At 42.0% G+C, this 19,257-nt stretch overlaps 2 protein-coding genes across 5 annotated transcripts in view; one reads left to right on the forward strand and one right to left on the reverse strand.

Annotated features, from left to right (window-relative positions):
* The window catches only part of LOC119123981 (1-phosphatidylinositol 4,5-bisphosphate phosphodiesterase gamma-2-like), a 168,650-nt gene that overhangs the window by 76,440 nt on the left and 72,953 nt on the right, over nucleotides 1-19,257 (reverse strand). For all 4 annotated transcript variants that reach the window (XR_005098154.1, XM_037253489.1, XM_037253488.1 and 1 more), the window contains 6 exons: nucleotides 16,165-16,237; nucleotides 9,196-9,297; nucleotides 8,950-9,068; nucleotides 4,775-4,860; nucleotides 4,580-4,697; nucleotides 40-208 (listed from right to left, as the gene is read on the reverse strand). Coding sequence is in view for 3 of the 4 variants with exons in the window: in XM_037253489.1 (XP_037109384.1) it covers nucleotides 40-208; nucleotides 4,580-4,697; nucleotides 4,775-4,860; nucleotides 8,950-9,068; nucleotides 9,196-9,297; nucleotides 16,165-16,237 (667 nt within the window). In the remaining variant the exon portion in view is untranslated. The remainder of the gene's footprint in view (nucleotides 1-39; nucleotides 209-4,579; nucleotides 4,698-4,774; nucleotides 4,861-8,949; nucleotides 9,069-9,195; nucleotides 9,298-16,164; nucleotides 16,238-19,257) is intronic.
* adat1 (adenosine deaminase tRNA specific 1) overlaps nucleotides 1-19,257 on the forward strand; it is a 525,603-nt gene that overhangs the window by 4,927 nt on the left and 501,419 nt on the right. The gene's annotated exons all lie outside the window — the stretch shown is intronic.

Consider the following 19,257-nt stretch of genomic DNA (forward strand, 5'->3'; position numbering starts at 1 on the left):
GCACACACACACACACACATACACACACACACACATTACTTTGAGGATGATTTTGCCCTTCAATTGTGTGGGTGACGGTAGCTGCTCAGCCATGTAATCAAAGGGCTCAAGAAGCAGTTTGTCTCCAAATACTTCTCGAAAGATGCGGGCCATGTGCCGTTGCTGCTCCAATGGGCAATGTTCTTCTATAGACAGAATGACTGGGAACCTGAAAAATGTGCAATCAAAAAGTGTCATTGTAAACTAAATATGACAATGTGTAAACTACACTGAGAAAAAAGTTTAAAGTAGTAGCACTGTTGTGTATGTGACGTCTGTGGACAAATTTGCTATCATCAGAGAAGGTATCTAACCTGCTTCCTGTGACCTATCTATCACAGTCACTTGATTTGCTTTTTTATTTTGTATTTTATTTGATCAGTCTGCTTCACACAGCCTGTATTTTATTGTATTTTTAAACACTGTATATTGTACTTTTAAATGTTTATTGTATTTTTAAACACTTTAGTAAACATTTTAAAGTCAAACTGATTTTCATAAACATTCTTTATTTAAATAAATAGGAAAATAAAGAATATAAATAAGTAAATATATTGTTACAATAACTGCACAAGACTTTTATGAACCTTTATTATAAATTTTCTTGTTTTTTTAAACACTTTTTTGTCCAGTGGAGCCTCGGTTTTCGAACGTCCCGGTTCTCGAACAAATCGGTATTCGAACAAAAAATTCGCGATTTTTTTTGCTTCGGATGTGGGACGAAATTCGGTTGTCGAACCTCGCGAGATGAGCCGAGAGGACCCGGATGCCAACTGACTCCGTTCGTTATTACGTTCTCGTTACTCTGAGGATTGCATCAACTCTAATCATGCCTCCAAAGGAAGCAAGTGGCAGCAGTAAAGCCATCCAAAAACACAAAGACGCTCCTAAAGCAATGCGACAGTGAGCGCCCGGCGCGCTGCGGTTGCGCGATCGGACCAAATTAAGCTCCCTACGCACTGAGATCCACTTAAACTTTGGAAAGTCCATTAGGACTTTAAAAATATTTTCTAAATTTTAGCGACCGCTCTGTCACAATAATGCGACCAGCGCGGTGCAGTTGCGCGGTCGGCGGCGCGCTACGGTTGCACGTTCGGCGGTGCGCTGCAGTTACGTGATCGGACAAAATTAAGCTCCCTGCGCACTGAGGTCCACTTAAATTTTGGAAAGTACATCAGGACTTTAAAACTATTTTCTAAATTACAGCGACGGCTTTGTCACAATAATGCGACCAGGGCGGTGCAGTTGCGCGGTTGGCGACGCGCTACAGTTGCGCGTTCGGCGGTGCGCTGCAGTTGCGCGATCGGACAAAAATGCGCAAATGAAAAAATGATTAAAAAAGGCGTTTTTTTTTTTTTTGGCTTGGAACAGATTACTTTTTTCCCATTACCGTTTTTTTTCCATGTATAATGCGCCCCCATGTATAATACGCACCCTAAAAATGGCATGTCGATGCTGGAAAAAGCCTGTACCCATGTATAATACGCACCCAAATTTTGACTTTTTTTTTTTTCTTTTTTTTAATTTTCTTTTTTTTTTTTTTAAAGTCCCAATGATCGTCACACACGCGTCTGGGTGTGGTGAAATTTGTCCTCTGCATTTGACCCATCCCCGTGTGATTTTGATCCATCCCCTGGGGGAGAGGGGAGCAGTGAGCAGCAGCGGCGCCGCACTCGGGAATCATTTGGTGATCTAACCCCCCAATTCCAACCCTTAATGCTGAGTGCCAAGCAGGGAGGCAATGGGTCCCATTTTTATAGTCTTTGGTATGACCCGGCCGGGTTACTTAAGTCCGTAAACATAAAATTATTTCAGAAAAAAGATCATCTTTGGGAACAACCGGATGTTATTCTGCCGGTCAGTATCACTGCGCATGCAGTAGCAAACTCGATAGCGAAGAAATATGTGAGACTCTCAACGGGATCACCAATATTTGAGTGATGTTCCAGTTATTTATCACAATTATTTATTATTATAATAATAATATATATAATATATATAATAATTATTTATTTATTATTCACAATTGTCATGGTGATCTTTCTGGTGATTTCTTAACTAGGCTGGATGTATTTTTTTTGTTGGCGTTGATTTCTCCGACTGCCCAGAAAGGCACCACCGCGATCAGTTAGGTTAAAATGAAAAGAGAGGAAAGTGACGTTGTAAAGAACCATCCGTGACAAGATTTTCTTCAAAAATTGTTGTACCATGATTTTCTTCACAAAAAAAAACAAAAAACAAAAAAAAAACAAAAAAAAACATTTTTTTTAAATTGTACCCATGTATAATGCGCACCCCAGATTTTAGGACAATAAATTAGTTAAATTTTGCGCATTATACATGGAAAAAAACGGTATTTGTAATGGGAAAACATGATTCGGAGTTCGAACGATTCACTTCTCGAACAGCCTTCTGGAACGGATTGTGGTCGAAAACCGAGGCTCCACTGTATTTTTAAACACTTTTGTAAAATGTTTAAAGTCAAACTGACTTGTAGAAACATTCTTATTTATTAAAATAAATAAGAAGATAAATTCGAGTAAATATATTGTTACAATATCCACGCAAGACTTTTATGAACCTTTAAACGTGTCTGGCTCCTCTCTGCTCTGGCGTGCTGGCCGACTGACACCCCCCACTCGCGGCCCAGCGCGAGGGCATCCGCACAAGACTTTTATAATTTTTATACTCTATTATACTTTTAAATACATTATTATATTTTAAACACTTTTTAAGACATTTTAAAGTGTCACGGCTCCGCTCTGCTCTTGCCGTGCTGAACGGCTGACGCGCCCCTGCATCCCAGCGCGAGGCCATCCGCACAAGACATTTATAATTTTATTTTTAAACACTTTATTGTATTTTTAAACATTAAACATTTTTAAGTGTAAATATGTCATGGCTCTGCTCTGCTCTTGTGGTGCTGACCGGCTGATGCACCCCGGCAGCCCAGCGCGAGGGCATCCGCACATTGCTCAAAGGCACGTCCTGCGCTTCGTGCTCATTGCTGGCCGCTGGCCCAAATCCTGGACGGCAGTGCTTTTTTCCTATGTGCGCGTTTGCGCTCACTGCCGTTGTCCCGACTGTTTCTGCACGGCTGAACATTTTTCCTTCGCGCGTGGCTCTGTCACGTCTCTGCTCTCGCCCTGTCGGCCAGCTCATGTGCCCTCCACGCTCGACCTCTGAGGCACGCGTCACCAATACGGAACTGCTAATCATAAATCCTCACAGTTTTGTCTGTTTTGACACGTACGCTTGCCACCTGATTCTCGTCTGCCTGACCCGCTGTGTTACGAGATGCCCGCATTAAACGAGCTCGCTGGCCGACTCGTCATTTTAAAGTGTAAACGTGCAACGGCTCCGCTCTGCTCTTGCCGTGCTGACCGGCTGCCGCGCCCCCGCTGCCCAGCGCGAGGGCATCCGCACAAGACTTTTATAATTTTATTTTTAAACACTTTATTATACTTTTAAACACTTTGTTGTATCTTTAAATACTTTTTAAATAGCTTTAAAAAGCTTGCTATGCCCTTCTGCTTTGATGAGGCACGACGTGAGGTCACTGACCGGCTCGTCAGCTTGCCTTTAAGTCCTGCTCAAGACCTCCTTGTTTCCTTTAAACTTTCCCCAAATAAAGAGCCCATGTTACATTTGGTTGTCCTGCCTTGTTTGTGACAACAAAACGAAGCGCAAATCAGAGATGCTGCTGATTCTGCTGACACAAACGAAGTGGAGGAGTGGATACGTAGCAGGAGATTGCGATAAAGCCTGGTTGGAGCTGCTCTTACAGCTCTAAGCCAATCATCGGCAAGGATACAGTTCAACATGTTCCCATTGGTCTCCTACCGGCCAATAGTGTGCCGTAAAGTCACACGGACAGACAAAGCCCCGCGCTCCAAGTGATGGCCACGAAAACCTGCGATGCACCGGATACAGTGGGGCAAAAAAGTATTGAGTCAGCCACCAATTGTGCAAGTTCTCCCACTTGAAAGATGAGAGATGCCTGTAATTTTCATCATAGGTACACTTCAACTATGAGAGACAAAATTGAAAAAAATCCAGAAAATCACATTGTCTGATTTTTAAATAATTTATTTGCAAATTATGGTGGAAAATAAGTATTTGGTCAATAATGGCCTCGATCTGGGGCTCCACGCAAGATCTCACCCCGTGGGGTCAAAATGGTCACAAGAATGGTGAACAAAATAATTGAAGTGCACCTATGATGAAAATTACAGCCATCTCTCATCGTGTAAGTGGGAGAACTTGCACAATTGGTGGCTGATTAAATATTTTTTTGCCCCACTGTATATCCGCAATATTTGTTTTCAGAAAAATCCGCGATGCACCGAGGCCGCGATAGGTGAACTGTGTAGTAGCAAGGAACAGTTACATAACATGTAAAACATGCATAATATTATGAATTAATAGATAAATACATAAACAAATATATTGACAATATCAACATTGGACACGACAAAAAACGACAAACAAAATAAGAGAGGAGAATAGATCCCCAGTAAATGCATGAAATGGAACTTACTCTGAGGTAACAAATGCATGCTGATTGATGGCTTTGACCACATCTTCAAACTTGATTTTGGTCGTCCTGGTCCAACCATGATAAATGATTGGTTCTCCAGGTCCTTCCCAGCAATCCACTGTATTGGAATACCATACATAAGAAACACAATTGGGAAAACGAATTTCGAATGGTCGAAGTATAGAATATACTGACATTCAACACAGCGACATCCCAGGCGCAGACAGCGCACATAGGCCTCTGTGGAAGACTCACTTCGAAGTTGGTCACCTGTCAGGTAGCTATATAAAAAACAAAATGATGCAATTAAAATCTGGGTACTTGTCGGTTGAATGAGAAAGGTAGTTAGTGTTAGTGTTAGTGTTGATCGATAGAGGAGACGTGTTTTACATAGATCTGACAACTTTAATTTTAATGCACACTAAGCATTTGAAAATCTGTGATAAGACACTGTGGGACAACGTCTGAATTTAACTCCAGCAGAAAACAAATGATATTTAAAAAAGAAAATTTGAAGATTTGCTATCCTCGGATGCGAATGACTCCACTATCCCAGAAGAGCAAAGAGACTGACCCTCCGAACCGTGAGATACTACTGGCTGCCATCGCTGCTCTCCGTGGCAAAATTGCCCAACTTAAAGATGATACATGCACCTCCATTCATGTACATATACAAAATGTGTGCACTGAACTGAGAACTGTGAAGGTTTATGCTGTCATCTTTTTTCCGTTTACTATTTTAAATGGTGGTGGCTCGGTGGCGCACTGGGTAGCACGTCCGCCTCACAGTTAGGAGGGTGCGGGTTCGATTCCACCTCCGGCCCTCCCTGTGTGGAGTTTGCATGTTCTCCCCGGGCCCGCGTGGGTTTTCTCCGGGCACTCCGGTTTCCTCCCACATCCCAAAAACATGCTTGGTAGGCCGATTGAAGACTCCAAATTGTCCCTAGGTGTGAGTGCGAGTGCAAATGGTTGTTTGTCTCTGTGTGCCCTGCGATTGGCTGGCAACCGGTTCAGGGTGTCCCCCGCCTACTGCCCGATGACGGCTGGGATAGGCTCCAGCACTCCCGCGACCCCCGTGGGGACTAAGCGGTTCAGAAAATGGATGGATGGATGGATTTTAAATGGTTCTTTTGGTCAGACAGAAAAGGTTTTACCTTTCCTTTACACGTTTCGGCTACTCCCTGTACCCTTCCTCAGAAGCGTCAAGCGCTTCTGAAACGTAAAGCAAAGGTAAAATGTTTTCTGTTTGATGAAAAGAGTCATTTAAAATAGTGCCTGAAGACATCCTGCAAAAGGCTGCCAAGACGAAACAACTTCGTGACAACCCTACAGCTGTGGCGAAACCAAGAGCGTTGTTCAACCGTGCCAGGGAAATTAAAGGAGGCAAGTTTGGAGTCAGATATGGCCTGATTTAGCTTGCCCAACTGAACCGATACTTTCGGTACCAATTCGGTACCAACACGCAAAGAATACATCGATACCTGCTTTTTGTGGTACCTACTACCGAATATTTAACTTTTCACTTGGCGAGCTGTGTCGATTCTTGCCGGCACTGAAGTGGACAGTATACGCATGCGAGCAGCAGGGAGCAGCAGGGAGCAGCAGTCAACAGCGCCGAAGAAGCGAGCAGCACGGAGCAACAGTCAGTGGCGTTGAAGAAGAAGAAAACATTCTATCTTTCATAACAATGGCTTCAGCAAGTGGGAGTGGAAGACCAACACGCTGGCTTGTTGAGAAGCCAGGTCGCTCAAAGAGTCGTGTGTGGAAATATTTTGCATTCGAGGCGGATGCAACCAGAGTAGCGCAACGGGTGGGGTAGGGGGCTGAGAGCGCTGGAGTGGGCGGCGGCAGTCAAAAAACAAAATCAAGGACAATTTTGAAATTCCCCCCGGACAATTCTTTAGGTCTCAAAAGTAGGACATGTCTGGAAAAAAGAGGACGTCTGGTCACCCTAAACCGGAGCATTAATAGAGTCGAACAAGCCGCCGTGCAAAAAATGCTTGGGAGGTTTGAGGCTTGAAGGAATGGGTTCGAAATACAAAAAGTCCTGCCTAGCTACAAAAACAGACATGCTCAAACCTCATTGAATAAAGTACATAAGCAGACAAGTATATTCACATATTAAATCAATAAAAGAAACATTTTAAGCATATAATTATACCTACACACCAAATCAATAAAGAAGACATAACTAGAAAATTTTTGATAGGGGGTAATGACAAAGGTTTTTATAACTTTATGATCTGATATGTATATCTGAGCACTTTAAAATAATTTTTTTTTTCATATATTGCCTGAATAGCTTAATGACCCTTAAGGAACTGTTTAATGCATGCCTGCTGATTTTCTAAATCACGGACACTGCCAAAGTCGTCTAAAAATGTTCAGTACTTGATTATATCTTATGTTTTGACTAATGCTAGACGCCAGTTTTCGATTACTACTGAACGTTCTGGACAGAGGGAAATATTTTGCCTAACAAAGAAAAGATATGGTTGGAAGCATGATTAAACTAAGAATATGATGACGGAAGCAAGTACATGGAGTATCAAAAGAACAAACAAACAAAAACATGGTAAGTGGTGAGTACAAACTTTGCATAGTCAGGGAACATTAATAAATTGATGATGTCACAGCCAAAAGCTCACATAATTCCGTACAAAATGACAAAATTGAAAGAATGATGAATGGGCGGTGTGCGACAGTGGGCGAAGTGGATGTATGTGCAAGAATGGTTTACAGGAAGGACACTTGGAGATAAAACCGGTAGAGATGCCAGAGGAAGAGCGGCAGGAGGAAAAACAACCAAGAACCCGGCCAAAGGTGATCACCAAGGCCGAAAGACGGGATGGAAGACAACAGCACCCACACACACCGAATCACCCATAATCAGCACCCACCACGGAACCAGCTCTCACTGAACCAGCACCCACTCCCATGGAATCAAAATCTCCTGCGAACTTGCCACACCCCCTGACTCATCACCCATCAAACACGGCCCACACTGGCATGTGCAACTGAATATAAGCTGACCAAAGAACCTTGAACATTGCCTTTTCTGAATGGAGACTTTCTGCTCTTGAGCATGGTCGCACGAAAGGCCCAGCGCTGTATTGTACTTTCCTGAAAACAGAGCTTTCTTAACAAGAATTGTGATTGAACTCAACCAACCTGTGTAAGTCTAATTTCTGCTTCAGTGTCTTATCATTTTCCTAAATCTGAAGAAATCAAACGAGCACGCAGTGAGTAAATTGGATAACAGGTGATTGGCAATGGCTTTTGCCATGAGGCGCAGATAGCGCGCTCCCTAAATTGTGGACCAAAAATCCAACAGGCTCCATGCCATTGCTGCTCTTTTTAATGTATATTGTTGAATATTGTTATTTATTAATAGTCTTGCTTATTTTCGTAAATGTGACTCGAAGCCAACATGCCACTACTGCTCTGCTTATAATGTATAAAGTTTACTCTACGGTTTAAGCAGTTTCAAATGAATTTGTGATTTTAAAAGTAAGTGGATTCTGTTGTTTTGTTGTTTCTTTACTGTGGTAGCAAATTAGTATCGAGAATCGTGGTGTACCCCCAGATGCCATCCTGGCCTGGAAGTGGTAAATCAAAGGTATTGGTACCGACTACTGAAATTCTGGTATCGTGACACCACCCGAGCAGGGGTGTCCAGCTCATTTTTGTCGCGGGCCGCATCATAGTCATAGTTTCTCTTGGAGGGCCATTACGACTGTCAACATCTTCTATATACATACAGTATAGGCTACACAACAAATTGATGAATAACTAGTTTTGAAATCAGAGAGTAGTAAAAACTGTTCAAATAATTTAAAAAGATGAATGGTAATAAACATTGCTAGCAATATCTCTATTTTTAAAAAGTGAAGACAATCTGTAATTTTAGTAATGACACAAAGTTGATTCAAAATTTGTCTTCGCGGGCCAGATAATATGAATTGGCGGGCCCCCGGGACTTGAATTTGACACCTATGATATTGTAGAGCAATAATGGTTATGTCACTGCAACGGAGAGGAACCCATCTTCCCACAGCCTTGTGTATGAGATGTTCATTGCTCTTCTGGCCAGTACAGTGGTACCTCTATTTACAAACACCTATACTTACGAACTTTTCAAGATATAATCCGGAGCATCCCGATTCTTTTGTATTTACTTACAAACCCATCTTCGAGTTCCAAACCAAGCTTTAATCTTTGAACAAATTAACAATAACGTATTTGCTGTATAATTCGTCGTAGAATAGTATGAGACAGACTAAACTTGCATGGCAGCTGGATCGGCAAGAATACATGTACTGGTATGTAACCTCTCTCTTGTTGATTATGAGAGTGTGATGTTTACTGACGTGTTGTGTGATGAATTGATCCAGTAATGGGACAAAGGGTTGTTCATGTCTTGGTTGTTAATCTCTGATAATTGATCATCCCACAGGCAGTTCTCTTTGGAAAACAGGAAGCTGAGGAACTAGAAATCACATGGAGAAAGGACACCAAAAAATACAGTACAATACTTATGTGTTGCATTTCAGAAATTAAATGATACAAATGAATAAAATTGTTGTGTTGATTCTCTTGAACATGTAAAAGAATACCTCACTGACTGTGAACTCAGGGTCGTTGGTTTTTCTCATGGTGTCATCAATGAAATTGGTCATCAACTCCCTAACCTTATTGAGATCACCAGCCCATGACTCCTTTGGGAGCAGAAAGCAACAATGCAATGTATTTAATTTCATCATCTATCTAAGACCTCTTCTAGTTATCACAGGTACAAAACTTTTTTTTACAGTTTTTATTGATTGTTTTGACGCAGCCTTCAACTCGAAATACACAGTCACAGTGGTCAAAATGACACATTTTGTTTGCAAAAGGCTTTACGTGTGCCAAAGCATTTAAAATATGGAACAAAAGCAAATTTTGCCTTCTAACAACTCAAATTTGACAAAAGTGTATGAGCACCTCCAATTAATTATTACACAATGTGTAACAAAATACAGCACTCGTGTGAATCAGAGCACCATTGCTTGTCATTGTAGCCTATGACTGTACATAGCTTACATGCCAGTGCAGTTTGTAGTCAAATTTGCCCTCTTGCAAAAAATGCATCCAGAATCATATCTTCAATCTTTGATGCACGTTTTATTGATTATTGTATTTTTCGGAGTATAAATCGATTGATTGATTGATTGATTGATTGAAACCTTTATTGTCTCCTCTGGGGAAAATTAGTTGTCAAACAGCTCGTGATATTTAAAAAAGAGGAAGACAAACAGAAAAAACAAAGTTCACAATGCAATAAATATAACACACTGCTGGTCCAATAACATGCAGTGCAAGCTGGTAGTTTACTAAAGTGCATCATGTGCAGATAAAAAGTCCCAAGTCTCTAGCTCCAGGTCTCCCCGCGCCTGCGGGCCTGATTGTAGAGTCGGAGTGCAGCTGGAATAAACGACTGTCCAAATCTCTTTGTGCTCTGACGGGGAAGGACAAATCTGTTCCTGAATTCAAAGTCAAAGTCAAAGTCTGCTTTATTGTCAATTTCTTCACATGTCAAGACACACAAAGAGATCGAAATTACGTTTCCCACGGTGACAAGACATAGTACACAATATACACACAAGTAAACAACACAAAAAAAGTAAAAACAAGAAGGCACAAACAATGAATAAATAAGAGCGATGAATAAATAACTAATAAATAATAAATAAACAAATAACTATAAATAAGAGGAGCAAAAATGGAGCAAGTGTGCATACAGCAGACAGTCAGAATATAGCGCAAAAGTACAGGACGTTACGCAGGAGGGGGGAGAGAGTTCAGGATCCTAACAGCCTGGAGTATGACGCTGTTGGTGAGTCTGGTGGTGCGGGAGCGCAGGCTCCTGTACCTCTTCCCAGAGGGCAGAAGATCAAACAAAGAGTGAGCGGGGTGACTCACATCACACACAATCGTGGTCGCCTTGCGGGTGAGATGGGAGGTGTAAATGTCCTTCAGTGAGGGGAGTGAAGCACCGATAATCTTACCAGCTGTGTTCACTATGCGCTGCAGGGCCGTCATGTTGTATTCAGTGCAGCTACCACCCCACACAGCGATACAACTGGAGAGGACGCTCTCAATGGTGCCACGGTAGAAAGTGGTCATGATGGCCGGAGGAGCTTCCGGAAGTCAACAACAATCTCCTTGGTCTTGTTGACGTTCAGCAGGAGGTTGTTGTCCCTGCACCACGTGGCCAGAAGGTCGACCTCCGACCTGTATTGAGTCTCGTCGCCCTCGGTGATGAGACCCACCAGAGTCGTGTCGTCGGCATATTTCAGCATGCGGTTGCTGCTGTTGCTCCTCATCCCCGTCAGCTCGATGTGCAGTGGATGGGAGGGATTGGCCAACATGGCCGCCAGTTTTTTCCCCATCCTCTGTTCGACCACTGTCTCCACGCTGTCCAACCCGGTCCCCACCACAGAGCTGGCCTTCTTCACTAGCTTGTTCAGCCTGGTAGCGACTTACATGTGAAATTATTCACAAAATTTCAAAATTCAAAAATCCGCGATGTAGTGAAACCGTGATAAATGAACTGCGATGTAGCGAGGGATTACTCACTAATTTGAACTGCAACTGACGACGTCAGCGGCACGGCGCACACGTGGAGTTGTTTACATAAAGGACGAAGAATTCGATCGATGGATTTAATGGTTTGGAGTGACACAGATGGTTTGATAAAATTGTTGTTTATATTATAGCTATTTGATAGGTAGTTTATATAATCGTTATATGGGCCTGTGGAATAATTTGAATTGCAAATGACGACGAGTCCGACGTCAGTGGCGCGACGCACACGCTTTTGTGTTTGTGTTTACATAAAGGACGAAGAATTCGATCGATGGATTTAATGATTTGGAGTGACACAGATGGTTTGATAATATTGTTGTTTATATAATAGTTATTTGATGTATAGTTTATATATCGTTACATGGGCCTGTGGAATAATTTGAACTGCAACTGACGACGAGTCCGACGTCAGCGGCGCGGCGCACACGCAGCGTTGTTTACATAAAGGACGAAGAATTCGATCGATGGATTTAATGATTTGGAGTGACACAGATGGTTTGATAAAGGTGTTATTTATGTTATATAGTTATTTGGATAACTGTTAATGTTACGTCAGGCCCGTTCTCAGCTCCTCGTTTGTGTTTATGTCACGTTAGCATACCGTATCGTTTAGCCTGTTGTTGCTGGTTCATGTCTGTTCTTGGTGCTGGATTTTGTCAAATAAATTTCCCCCAAAATGCGACTTTAACGACGGTGCGACTTATATATGTTTTTTTCCTCTTTATGGTGCATTTTATGGCTGATGCGACTATTACTCGTGACTTTTGGTCTGAAAAATACGGTACATTCTTTTTTTTCAGACTGTGGCTGACAAATGAAATGTTCACACAGAGAATACATAGAAATAAAAATAAAATCCATTACTGTGTGAAAGAGTAGGAAAACAATAATCTATAGTAGGCCTTTAGTATAAGAGTATAAGAGATAGCCAGCCACAAGTGATAGTCTTCTGTCTCTTCTTCTGAGCCATTACAGCTATACCTGCACCTCACACACGGACTCCTCTTCCTCTGACCCCTTTACCTCTTACTCTCACTCTACCTCTCATCTGCCTAAGACCTCCTCGATCCATGCTTGCAAAGAACAACACAGGCCTGAAGACTGATTGCAATTTGAAAAATGTTGTCAAGTGTCAGAAAGGTGCTTTTAGTGCATACTGATCAGGGAGTTTCTAAGAGTTCGGAGCATATGGCTTCTGTTATGTAACCACAGCTAAAAAAATGGAGTTTTGACATCTTGAATGGCATCTGTGTTAACTGTTTTGCAAAGAGTGGATACGTAGCATGACTGTGGGAGGCAGAGATAAAGCGGAAAAGTTGGAACTGCTCTTACAGTTCTAAGCCAATCAGCGGCAAGGAAACAGATCAACATGTTCTTATTGGTCTCGTCTCTACCAGACTATAGTGTGCTGTAAAGTCATAAGGGCAGACAAAGCCCTGCGCTCCAAGTGACGCCGCAAAAAGACGCGATGCACCGAATATATCCGCAATATTTGTTTTCATACAACCCTGCGATGCACCGATGCCGCAATCGGTGAAGCGCGAAGTGGCGAGGGATCACTGTATTTATCAGAAAGCCGTGTTTACACTAGTGCAGGCATACGCAACTTTATGAATATGAAGAAAAATTAGAAGTTGAGATCCATTTTGTGATGCCAGTGTAAATTCCATCCGTCCGTCCGTCCATCCATCCATCCATCCATCCATCCATCCATCCATCCATCCATCCATCCATCCATCCATCTTCAACGCCATTTGCTTAACATGTTCAGGCTTGCTGGTGTAGCCTATCCCAGCTGACATCAGGCAGTAGGCGGGGGACACCCTGAACTGGTCGCCAGACAGTCACAGGGCACATAGACAGACACCGTCACTGAGCAGGAATCAATACCACGCTGCCCGCACACAAGGCGGGTGAGTGTTCCCCTACACCAGGGGTCGGGAACCTATGGCTCGCGAGCCATATATGGCTCTTTTGGTGACTACGTCTGGCTCGCGGACAAATCTGACATTTGTTTACACAATTGAAGTCATGAATAATTTTGTTATATTATCAAAGTAAAAAATAGACCTACTGAAATCAAAATGTTAAATTAGCTTTCAAAATATAAAATATGATCACGTTTGCAATCTATCCCATTTGGTTTCTACCACTGAAATCCACGATTGCGTCATATCAGTCAATCCCAGCTGCCCTTCAGTGTGCAGAAGGGTGACGCCAGGTCGGACAAAAAAAGCGCAATTTTTATTGGACAATACGGTGCCTACGGGGTCGTGAGAGGTAAAATTCCATCCACTTTATTTAAAATTTCAGCTAGCTAGCTGGTGTGTGCCAGGCAAGCAAGAAAGATGCCGAAGAGAAAAAAATATGACGATTACGGAACATTTCAGAGTGAGTGGACTGAAGAATTCGCATTTGTGGAGAGAGGAGGCTCTGCTACGTGCCTCATATGCAATGACAAAATTGCATCAATGAAATGCTCCAATATCAAGCGCCACTTTGAGACACGACATGCTACATTTGCAACCAAATACCCAGCTGGGGACACCAGAAAGAAAGCGTGTGAAGAACCCCAGAGGAAGGTCCAAGCTAGTCAACAGCAACTCCGTGTATGGACCAGAGAAGGTGACTTTAATTCAGCTAGTTTTGCTGGCGCATTAGCAATTGTGAGGAACGGAAAGCCATCTGCTGATGGCAAGTATTTCAACATTTATGCTTGATGTGGCTAATGAACTTTTTGACGACTTCACGGAAAAAGAAAAGATACTCAAACGGGTAAAAGGCATGCCTCTGTCAGCAAGAACCGTTCACGATCGTGCCCTCCAGCGCATAGTGAACACGGCTGGTAGGATTATTGGTGCTTCACTCCCCTCCTTGAAGGACATTTACACCTCCCATCTCACCCGCAAGGCGACCACGATTGTGAGTGATGTGAGTCACCCCGCTCACTCTTTGTTCGATCTTCTGCCCTCTGGGAAGAGGTACAGGAGCCTGCGCTCCCACACCACCAGACTCACCAACAGCTTCGTACTCCAGGCTGTTAGGATCCTGAACTCTCTCCCCCCTTCTGCGTAGCGTCCTGTACTTTTGCGCTATATTCTGACTGTCTGCTGTATGCACACTTGCTCCGTTTTGCTCCTCTTATTTATTTATTTATTGTGTTATTTGTTTATTTATTATTTATTCATCACTCTTATTATTCATTGTTTGTGCCTTCTTGTTTTTATTTGGTGTTGTTTGCTTGTATGTATGTCGTGCACTATGTCTTGTCACCGTGGGATAGTGGAAACGTAATTTCGATTTCTTTGTGTGTCTTGGCATGTGAAGAGGTTGACAATAAAGCAGACTTTGACTTTTTTTTTACTTTGATTATGACTTATGAGAGCCTCAACGCCTGCATGGAGCTCAACCTCACCACATGTCAACCGGACTACAAAGCCATCAGCAAAACGATGCAGCCCCAGAAGCCTCATTAATGGTGAGTTTTTTTTTCTAGGCTTCAATATGAAAACGTTATTAAAAAGAATACATTAGTACGCTCAAAAAATCGTTGATCTTAATTAAAATACATGCATTTAATTGTATTTAGCCCATTGTTTTTTTTAAATGGTATGGCTCTCACGGGAAATTATTTTTAAAATATGGGCATTTATGGCTCTTCACCATCATCAACTCCATACAAATAGCAAGAGTTAGATATTCATTCAATCGTTCATCATCCGAACTGCTTATCTTCATAGAGCTCGTGGGCGGGTGGAGCCTATCCCAGTTGTCTGTTGGTGGTAGGCGTACTTGTCGCCAGCCCATTTGTAGAGTTTTATATTTTTGTGTGTGTGAATGTGTGTGTGCAAGCGTGCATATTCATTCATTCATTTGTTTTTTACGTTTATTTATTTATTTACTATTTATAAAGCACATGAGAGAGATTCAAGCAGCTGACGTACGTCACCAACAAGTTTCCGCCTTTGTGAAATGGCAGAGCCCCGTGTGAGTTGCACCACTTTGACTGATGTTTTTTCATTTTTTAAAATTCATACGAGTACCGGTACTGGGAGCAAAACACAAGCATTATCTCATTCTTTCTGTTATGACCCTCAGCTTGAGATCATATATACTGTAAGGTTGGGAGCGTAGCTCGACCAGTAAACAGAGTACTTCACTTTTTGGTTGAGCTCCCTCTTCTTCAGCTTCTGAGGCCGAGGCCCATGGGCGCCGCCCAGCAAACAGCCACACACTATCAAGCTCCACTTCCAGGCCCGGGTTCAGAGGGTGGCCTTGAAACCCATGTCTAGGCCAAGTAAACCATCATTCATTTACATTTGTCATTATGGTGTTCTGAGCTGTGTTTGGTCCCGTCTTATCTCCTAGGATCATTTGGACACAGTTATCGGTGATACTAAAGTGGCAGCTTAAAGAGGGGATCATTATTTGAAATAAAATAATTATGCTGCAGAAAGTCTGAGAGGCTGAACAGTTAAGGCGACAGAGGATGGGACTTGGTTGTACATAGGGTGATGCTTTTCTGACTTCCTTTTCTGGATTTTGTGCTTGTGATGCCTTGGCATTATCAGAAACGTACTAAAATTGCTATCAGATTGTCAAGTCTACACTTCACACAAAATGCTTCAGTGATGATTGGGGATTGCTTTCGTATTTATCATATTTTATTAGTGTGGATTTTTTGATGCAACTTTCTAAGCGCTCATACACAATTTCTGAGGGATAAAATTTAGCAGAGTGGGTTATTTTTCACTGTTCAAAGTGCAAAATTACTTACCATAAATTGACATTTGTCAGAGGATTGCATTTTCCAATTAACATCTGCTACTTGTCGACTGCACCAGACTTATGATACATCATTATGTCAACTGTAGACTTTAAAAAGTCAGAAATAAATGTCCATTTTTATGAAAAAGGAAATTGATAAGCACAGAAATAAAAATATCTGCTTTCCATACCTTCTGATGGTAGATAAGAAATCGTTGGAAGTCATGAAGCAAAACTACTGAGGCATCAGGTTTATCTGTATTTCTGAAAAACAGAAGAGAGTGCACATAGTCAAACAGAGAATACACACAATGGCAGTGTAGTATCAGTTTATATTTGTGTTTGTTTACAAATCAGGGGTCACCAACCTTTTTGAAACTGAGAGCGACTTCTTGAGGACCAACTAATTCTGAAGAGCTACCAGCTTAACAATGCAGACAATATTCAGGTTAAGGTCAAAATCCTGATTTCTGAAACATTCTGAAAATCATAGCATTTCCTATCGGTCCAATGATGCAAAATAGGTTGATATTTAAGCCGATATTGAAAGCCATATCAAATACATCAACGTCCAACCAGTCAAAGTCTCCTCGACTCCAAAAACAATATTCATTCTGAATATTGAAACTGAAGTTAAAAAAATTCCAAAGAACACTGTCCCATTCATTTGAATAGGAGTGTGTCATGTGCGGAATGGAACAGGGCGACCAAATGCAACTTAGACCAAGGTGTTAGAATAATTAGGAACCGGAGGTCTCATATCTTCGCTCAAGCCAACATACTATCTGTTTAGCTCTAGGGAGTTCTTATACTCCCTTCCTTTTCTTATCTGTGAGAGGCCCTCACTAGTTGTGAACAGAACACCTCTGTTCTTTGTTTAATTCAAGAGAAGTTCTTTCTCTTTTATACCTTGTAGGTTCTATTCATAAATTGTTGTTGACCGGGACAGTTTTTAAGTTATCCCATATTTACTCAATGTTTGTTTGTAGACTTCATGCAAGTTATCTCACATCTACTTAACGTTTGTTGGAGTGTATGCATGAGAGGTATCTGATTATTTACTCATCATTATTATTGTGTGATACTTAGCAAGAAAGTCTAGAGCAGGGGTGTCAAACTCCTTTCCTCGGGGGCCGAATCCCTACATGTTTTCCAAGTTTCCCTTGTTAAACACACCTGATTCAAATGACCAGTTCGTCCTCACTTTCAGCAGGAGCCTGATTAATTGAATCAGGTGTGTTTAACGAGGGAAACTTGGAAAACATGTAGGGATTCGGCCCCCGAGGAAAGGATCTTGACACCCCTGGTCTAGAGCGTTGTTTTACAGGGACACGGCACCCAGCACGTTTGAAGATCGCAGCCCAGGACGAGGCTGCCAACCAACTAAGGACAGACTCTGCATTGCTGGGGTCACGGATCGGCCAAGGCCTCGCACCACACAACATTCTTTAGTTAGCTAATCAGCGTTGCTACAGCCACAATCTCCCCTCCCTTTAGTGTAGCAACGCCTCTTGTAACCAGGGCAACCCAAAATAAAAAGAGGAGATAGCGGAAGAGGAGTGGAGGACTGTAACTGGGCCTTCCACGTAATTCTCCTCGCGAGCAAAGGGAATACTGGTTGTCTTCTCCTCTTCTTTCAGTGTATACAATAATGTCTTATGGTACTTAGACCTGACACAAGGTTTATTGAAGGGAAAAGGATGATGGAGGACCGAATGAGGGGAACAAACAGGCAGGAAAACCTAGCAACGTATGGGCAGCAGAAAAGGACGGGAGCCAGATGTGCGAAGACGCAGACGGAGTGAACGGGGAACACGGAATAAACAGGCCAATCCGACCGGGAGTGACACACAGACGGGACTTAAATACAAGACGGGTAACGAGGGGCAGGTGACGGCGATTACAATTATTACTTGTAGGACACAGGCAGGGAGGGGGCGAGTGCACAGACGCGGGACAGAGACGCGAACGGACACCATACGGGGATACGAGGAAACGGCGAGGAGCGAAGACATGATAGAGTGGGATGTAAATGTGTACCGTATTGGCCCGAATATAAGACAACCCTAATTATAAGACGACCCCCTTTTTTACGAGACTCAAGTTTGAAAAAAGACTTTTTGAACACCAAATTTTATTTTTATACACAAAATAATTACAGTACATCTGAAACAAATGATTATAACAATATATTCGAGAGAAAAAGCATGTTATTTTGCCTCATTCAAATCATGCAAAAACTGTCTGTCACATCTTAATATCTGAACATTTAAATATGTAAACTAAAGTGCAATCACATTTGTAAATGAATGGCTTCTGGTTTTTGAAATGTAAATAAACCTACTGTTTCTCCATTTTCTGTTATCTCTTCTCTTATTTTCTTCTCTTTTCTTTCATACCGCTATTTTTTTATTTTTCTTCTTCGTGCTACTGCTAATTTTATTTTTATTCTTCGTGACAGGGGTTCGCTTTGCCCTGGGCAGAGATGGGGACTCGAGTCACTGTGACTTGGACTCGAGTCGACTCGAGTCGCTGTTTTGATGACTTGTGACTTGACTTGACAAAAGTAAAAAAACTTGAGACTCGACTTGGACTTGGAAGTTAAAGACTCGGGACTTGACTTGGGACACGATGACTTGAATGACTTCAGTGTTATTTAGTTTATGTTTTCAGTTTGAATATAAAATTAATAATACATTTAAAAAAGTAATATCGATAACACGGTAGGAGCGCAGGCTGAGAATGGCGTTGTCATGATTGGATCGCTACCCTGTCAATCAATCAGTCGTGCCCTCTCTACCTACCTAACTTGTTTATTGGAGAATCACGCCCCTTTATATCAGACATGCACAAACATGTCAGCGGGAGCGGTACCGCGAGTCATCACCTTCGGCTATCGTAATTACCTTTATGACGGCAAAAGACGGACAGCACAGTGCAAGATATGCAACAGAAACATTTCAGACAGCCAGACGACAACTTCAAACTTTGTCCGTTTGAAGTTTATAGAGCTCTGGTGTCTCCAGATGTTACAGATGAAACATAAAATGTTTCTAATGCTCTTTAATGTGTTTCTTCTTTCAGATTTTTTTCAGATTATTTTTTCATATTTGCAATCAAATGTGTCCGACACTATCGGCAGACGTTCATTTGTTTAGATTGAGCTGTCAATCATTGTGTGAGGTAGTTTCTTTTTTGTTTGATTGCATGGTGTATTTGACTGAATATCAGTAATTACAGTGCAAATCCAAATTATTGTCATATTTTTTAAACAGGTTAGACAC

This window comes from Syngnathus acus, chromosome 6 (genome assembly GCF_901709675.1).
Source record: "Syngnathus acus chromosome 6, fSynAcu1.2, whole genome shotgun sequence".
Classification (NCBI taxonomy): domain Eukaryota; kingdom Metazoa; phylum Chordata; class Actinopteri; order Syngnathiformes; family Syngnathidae; genus Syngnathus; species Syngnathus acus.